Genomic DNA, 6,595 nt, shown 5'->3' with positions numbered 1-6,595 from the left:
TTTGTTAACATCATAAAGGCTTCTCCCATTGATTTCCATGTTTTATTTTAAGCAAAAGAAACATCAACTGGAAGAGGTTTGGGGTCAGTGAATTGATGAGAAATACATGCAAATCAGTTTGTAGGCTTTTCCCTTCAATTTTCTTCCTATTATTATTAGTAGTAGTATTAGTAGTAGTATTATTCATTACTCCTAAAGTTGCCAGCCATCAGGAATACTCCGACTATTTGGCATAAATTCACATATTGCCTTCATTGAGCTTTAAATGTCTGAGATGGTGTTCCTAGTCATTGTTCTTATCCTCCCAGTTTGCTCAGAAGTTAAATCTCATTGAATCGAATCAAATTCCTCCAGTTAAGCATACATTGTCAGCAATCTCATACACACAGTTATCTGGGAGTAAGTCCCATTGGGTCCAGTAGAACATAGGATTGCAACATTAGAACCATAACTCTTAAATGCGATCAGTTCAAAACCCTTTTTGAAGGTCAGGCTGCATGCTGACAAAAGTTTGGGGTGGCTGCAATTCTGTTTGAGTTTTGATTTGTGACAAAAGATGACAAAATGATGTGATAAACTTTACAAAAAGGGGGAAAAAGATAATATTACATATTTTAAGATGTTTTTCAATTTTTAAAACATAGCTGCACATTCTTTTGAAGGTCGCAGTAGGTGACAAATGTGTTTCTTCTTTGTCATTTACTTTTATTTTGGGCACAGTGACAAAACATATGGGCAGAAAAAACCAGGGGATGTCCACTCCTGGTATCAAATCTAGACAAGGGGGGTACCAACACAGGGGAGAAGAACAAAAACAGTAGCATAAGAGCAATGATGGATACACATGATGGGCAGCAATGGATGGTGAAAATTGAAAGGCCCTCTCCTTTCAAGGAGCCGAGGGTTATACTAACACTGGTTTTACAACGCTAGTAAGTTAGGATGAATTTCTCAAAATTGTCACTTTTACAAGACAATTCTACAAATAAATGCTTTTAAAGGTATTCCCTTTCCTTGGAAAGGAAAGCTCTCAGCAAAAATCAAGAATATGTATATATTTGTGGGTTTTCGGGCTATGTGGCCATGTTCTAGAAGAGTTTATTCCTGACGTTTCGCCAGCACCTCTCTGAAGATGCCAGCCACAGATGCTGGCGAAACATCAGGAATAAAAACTTTTAGAACATGGCCACATAGCCTGAAAAGCCCACAAAAAACGATGGATGCTGGCCATGAAAGCCTTCAACTTCACATCAGTAATATAGTTGCTCAAAAACTCTACAGCTCCAGTCCAGAAAATTGCAGAAGCAGAATGTCCTCTCTGGCACTCCCCAAAAACATGCATCAACTAGTGTGCAAGCTTAAAGGCCAATTTCCACACATGGGCATGTATGGAATAATCCATGGGGTCAACCATGTTTGCTTTGCACATTTGGGTTAGAGTGCTGTTCTTTGCTTTCTAGACACTTCGTATAGCAAATACACACTTCACGGTGTATTTTTGCATTCCAGTAATGTGTGATTGAATTAAATGTATGACGTTTCTTACAATTCTATCTATCTATCTATCTATCTATCTATCTATCTATCTATCCCTCCTCCTCATTTTACCAAACAGTTGTATTTTAAAAAAAGAGCTTTACACCTTGATTTTCTTAAATGTACAGTTGGCCCTCCTTATCCTTATCCACAGATTTTTTTTATCCACGGATTCCAGCATCCACAGCTTGAAAATATTTTTAAAAGTATTAATTCCAAATAGCAAACCTTGATTTCCCATTTTATATAAGGGACACCTTATTTTGCTCTGCCATGATATTTAATGGGACTTGAGCATCCATGGATTTTGGGATCTTGGAACCAAACCCCAGCAGATACCAAGGTCCCACTGTATTTATGCAAAAGTAAGCTCCATTTAAATCAATGAGATTTATCTCCAGGAAGGTATCTGCTCAGAATTACATATCAGATCAGAAATATTCAGGGAAATGTGCTCCCAGGTTAAGTATGCATAGGATTCCAGTCTAAATTAGGTCTGAGCCACTGTTCCTTGATCTCGGTTAACTCCCAACAACCTGTAGGTTTGACAGAGGCAAGTGGGAATCATATGCAAAAAACCATATATCAATGGTAGTTGACACTTTACAGATTGAACAGGATTTATGAGACAGATGCATATCAAAGCTCAGGACATTCCTAGACGATGCTGAATGTTTACATGTCTGGTGGGAAAAACCCTGCATTGGAAGAAAATGGAAACAGTTTAATGGGATATTTAAAAGAGATGCCAAATCAAAACTTCCTTGGATTCCAAGGCCTTGTGGCTTGAATGTGAAAGGGATATTGTGAACAGCAAGAACAAGGGCCTTTGTCTACAAATCTTATTGGCAGAAAAATTATTAGCCAAATGCAGGAAATTACCTAAAATACCTAATAAGAATTTGGATGAATGGGGAAAAAAGTGAGGGGCCTTTTTGTCTCTGGAGAAGTGGATGCTGGCCAAACAAAGAGGAAAAGATGGAAGAGAGGCGATTCTGACATTCATTAGTCAGTCTTTATGCAATGTTGGGATCAGAATTATTATGGTTAAAGCCCACCACTCATTTTCATTTAAGAAGAAGAAGAAGTAGAAGAAATGAAATACTAGGACTGTATGGAAGCACAGCAATTTCCTTACATTTCCGAAGCTGCATTGAAGTGAACTGGTTATTTCATTTGGAAATCTCTTGCAGACCACTTTAAGCAGAGCTGGAAAACAGAGGCATGTAATCTACAAATAATGTGCCTTTATACACCCCCCATTTGTTTCAAATAGGATTGGCCCAAGTCAATGTCCTAGAGGTTCATGCTAAATAAAATTACACAGAGGTTTACTCCAAAGCAAGTCCCAGTGTGTTAAGTGCAATTTACTGCTATATAAGTATGCGCTGGATTATGGCCTGAAGTCCATAACATCAAGGTTATGGCTACAATCCTCTTCTTTCTGAAACATGAATGTGTTGCGATTATGTAAGCGAAAGACGAAATAATGCACAAGATTGACAAATGGACAAAAACAGTTATACATAAGCTGCAAAAAGAAGAACGCTGGTGTGGAGAAAACTGTAATGGGGGGAAATACCTTAAATAATACTGTATTAGATGGGCTATTTAACCACATTGTTTTGGGTTTTAAAATGTGCTTTTCTCCTAAACAAAGTGAGACTCCCTTTATGGGAAAAAAAGGAGGCTGGTGTGCAATTCTTTTAAAAGGCCAAGATATTTGGAGGGACATCCCAAAGGCCATCCTCCGCTCCTTACAGAAACCATCTCCAAAGAGAAATGAATGAAAAGGACCCTCGACTCCCAACCAAGCATCTTCTTGAAACCCAAACAAGAACAAGAAGCAGAACTACGAGATACAACCCTTACCTAGAGATTTCACAGGGAAGAAAACCCAACTGTGAAAGCAACCAAGTGGAAAAGGCATGAATAGGTGATCTAAAACATTGCCGGGTGTACATTTTGGAAATGAGGAGCGCAAAGGAGGAAGAGAATGAAATCGATGTCTACAGAGGCAGAGCATGTTGTAGGCATTTGGTCTTTCTCTGAAGCTGCAAATGTGTGTGTGTGTGTGTGTGTGTATATATATATATATAGAGAGAGGGAGGGAACTGCTGTCTACTGCTTTGGACCCTGAAATGGAGGGGTGTTTTATTATGTATATGTGTATATATGTGTATGTGTGTGTATATATATATATATATGTGTGTGTGTGAGGGTCTTATATGGGGGGAGTGTTAAATGTGGGGGGTTTTGTGACATCACCAGGCGAAGGGACCCAATCAGCTTCCACTCTGGAGAACATTATTCTTTCGTGGGGTGTTTCCTAGAAATGTACTGTACTTCCAAGTCTGTCTCGAAGAAAGGAGAAGAGGAGGAGGAGGAGGAGGAGGAGGAGGAGGAGGAAGGAGGCCACGGATCTCCCTTCTCTTCCCACGTTCTTCCAGGGCTGGCTTTGGGAAGGGACTAGTCCTCCTCCTCCTCCTCTTTCTCTTTCCTTCGCCTCCTACAGCCGCCCTGGGCTTATAGGCAGGAGCTGGCCAGAGACCCAGAAAGGAGGGAAAGAGAAGGGGGTCTTTGGAAGAAGAGAGACACGGAGAGGAGGGGAAGCATTCCTTGCGAGAAGAGGGTTTGCAAAAGGAGCCAAGCAAAGCGAAGACTGTAAAAGGAACCAAGGAAATAAGGAAAGATCTGCAAAAAGAATTGCGGAAGGGACTCTAAGCAAATAAGGAAAGAGCTGCAAAAGGAGCCAGGTCAAGGAAAGGACGGAGCAAGCAAAGAAGAAGGAGCCAGGCAGGTGAAGAAGCCCCAAGCCCGGCGCCTCCTCCTCCTCCTCGGACTTGGAGAGGGGAAGGAGCAGTCAGAAGCCAAGGCAGGACCGGGCCCTTGGGGGCCCCTCCAACGATGGCTTGGGGCGGGCGAGGCGGGGGGCCCCCTCTGCTCGGGGGCCCTGGAGAGGGGCGAAGGGGAGGGCTCGGGGGAAGCCCCCCTTCTTCCTAGCCGCCCTGGGCTCCCTTCCTTCCTTCCCCAACAAAGAGATGCCTCCCAGCTGAGCCATGGCTTCCCGCAAGGAGGGCGATTCCCGCCCGGCGCCGGCGCCCTCGGGGGGCTTCCAGGAGGTGGGGGGCGTCCCCTTGGGCTTCCTGCAGGTGGAGGGGACGCCGATGTTCGCCTTGCCCGAGGTGCTGGGGGCGCTCTTCCAGGGCATCCCGAGGGCCGCCGTCAGCCGCCAGATGGAGAGCCTCCGCATCCGGAGCCGGCGCTGCGACCCCAAGGAGCTGCGGAGCCTCAAGGCCTTGCGCTCGGTCCCGCGGAGGGCCGTCCGCTGCTCCCTGATCGCCAAGGCCGACCTCGAGGCCCTCCTTAGAGCCTCCTGCCAGGCCTTGGCCCCCCGGAGGAGGAAGAGGAGGAGGAAGAAGAGGAGGAGGAGGAGGAAGAGGAGGGAAGCCCCGACGGCGGCGCCGGCGCCCAAGCCCTACGGCCGCCAAGACAAGCAGCAGCAGCAGCAGCAGCTCCTAGCCGGCGTGCTGAGCTCCTTCCCCGGGGACTTCCAGCGCCTCCGTCCCTCCGAGGCGCCCTCCAAGCAGCCCCCCTCCGAGCCCCGTCCCAAGCGGCCCTCCTGCGGCTGCCTGGCCAAGAAGCCCCGCTCCAAGATCGAAGGCACCTCGGCCGGCTCCTCCAGCGACTCCGGCTCCAGCTCCAGCGAGTCCTCGGAGGAGGAGGAGGAGGAGTGCTCCTCTTGCAGCAGCGAAGACCCGGGCAGCTCCTCCTCGGGCTCCGAGAGCAGCAGCAGCAGCAGCAGCAGCTCCAGCAGCAGCAGCAGCTCCCTCTGCAGCAGCGGGGACTCCGTCCAAAGCACCCGCTTCCGACAGGTCCAGCCCAAGGCCCTGCGCCCGGACCCCAGCCTCCTCTTCTGGGCCAGGAGCCTCCGAGCCTCCGCTTTGGAGCCCAAGGAGAAGAGCCCCAGCGGCGCCCGCCCCGTCCAGGGCTTCCAGGCGGCAAAGGAGCCGCAGCCAGAAGAGAAGGAGGAGGAAGCGGCAGGGACGCCTCCTCCTCCTCCTCCTCCTCCGCCGCCGCCGCCCCAGAGCAAGGCGTCGTCGGATGGCCCTCGGCGGGAAGGCTCCGGAGGCCGGGAGGCCCACTTCGACCGCCTCATCCGCCAGTCCAAGCTCTGGTGCTACGCCAAAGGCTTCACCCTGGACGCCAAAGGCGACTCGTCGCGGAGGACGGCGGCGTCGGGCAGCAAAGGGCGGCGGAGGAGGCGGAGAAGGGCCCCCCGGCAGAGGCCGGCCAGCCGCCCCGCTCCCCCTCCGCGGAGCCCCTTCTCCCTGCTGGGCTCCTTCCCCTGCCCCCCGGCCTTAGTGGTGGGCTCCGACGGGGACCTCTGCCCGGCCTCCTCCCTCCGCGTCCAGGGCAAGCCTCCCAGGGCCAGGAGCCACCCGCTCTGGAGCTGGCAGATGGGCCGCCACCCGTTCCCCGGCCCCGGCCTCAGGGCCCCCGCAGCCGAGGCCGCCCGGGACGACGGCTAGGAGGACGGCTTGGGGCCTTTCTTTTTCTGTGGGTGAAAAGAGACAGACTCCAATCCCAGGGCAGTCAAAGCGGTGCCAAACCGGGTTATTTCTCTAGTCTGGATGCAGCCAAGGCAGCCAAGACCGGAAGCCCAGCCGCGAGAGGCTTTGAAATCTCTTTCCTCCCAAGTCGCTGGGTTGGTTTCGGCGGCCTTGAATCCCAGTCAAAAGGGACTTTCCTGAGGAGACCTTGGAGACTCTTGGAGCCTCGCGGCGAGAAAGAAGTTGGCAGCCGGCGCGTTCCCAGATGAAAGCCTACTTCCTCAGGTGCATTTGAAATCTCCACAAGCGCCCCTTTCCTTTCAGTCTGGAGGCAGAGAGAGCTCTTGGAGCACCTTTGAGACTCACTGGCAGAGAGATCTGGGAGGGCCTCAGAGACTCACTGAAAGAAAGAAGTTGGCAGCCTGAGACTTAAGTCGACTTCCTCAGATGCCTTTGGATTTGAGGGGGTCGATTTAAGTCCACCAAAGCTCACGCTGCCTGCTTCT

General features: G+C 49.7%; 1 protein-coding gene across 1 annotated transcript; it reads left to right on the top strand.

Moving 5' to 3' along the window:
• Positions 1 to 4,595: 4,595 nt before the first annotated feature.
• EPOP (elongin BC and polycomb repressive complex 2 associated protein) lies at positions 4,596 to 6,068 on the top strand. The gene is made up of 3 exons (XM_089532063.1): positions 4,596 to 4,961; positions 5,094 to 5,585; positions 5,625 to 6,068. The coding sequence occupies exons 1-3, from the start codon at positions 4,596 to 4,598 to the stop codon at positions 6,066 to 6,068; spliced, it is 1,302 nt and encodes a 433-aa protein (XP_089388189.1).
• The last annotated feature ends 527 nt before the right edge of the window (positions 6,069 to 6,595 follow it).

This window comes from Sceloporus occidentalis, unplaced genomic scaffold, assembly GCF_023333645.1.
Source record: "Sceloporus occidentalis isolate IW3139 unplaced genomic scaffold, rSceOcc1.0.p SCAF_7, whole genome shotgun sequence".
NCBI classification, from domain to species: Eukaryota; Metazoa; Chordata; class Lepidosauria; order Squamata; family Phrynosomatidae; genus Sceloporus; species Sceloporus occidentalis.
The sequence above is the reverse complement of the archived record's forward strand: the minus strand, read 5'-3'. Positions and strand labels throughout refer to the sequence as shown.

What these genes read in the sequence shown, in the direction of transcription:
- EPOP (XM_089532063.1), top strand. Translation starts at nt 4,596, where the DNA reads ATGGCTTCCCGCAAGGAGGGCGATTCCCGCCCGGCGCCGGCGCCCTCG. An exon ending in AGAGGAGGAGGAAGAAGAGG is followed by an intron (nt 4,962 to 5,093) that starts AGGAGGAGGAGG and finishes GGGGACTTCCAG; the next exon opens with CGCCTCCGTCCCTCCGAGGC. An exon ending in AGGAGGAAGCGGCAGGGACG is followed by an intron (nt 5,586 to 5,624) that starts CCTCCTCCTCCT and finishes CCGCCGCCCCAG; the next exon opens with AGCAAGGCGTCGTCGGATGG.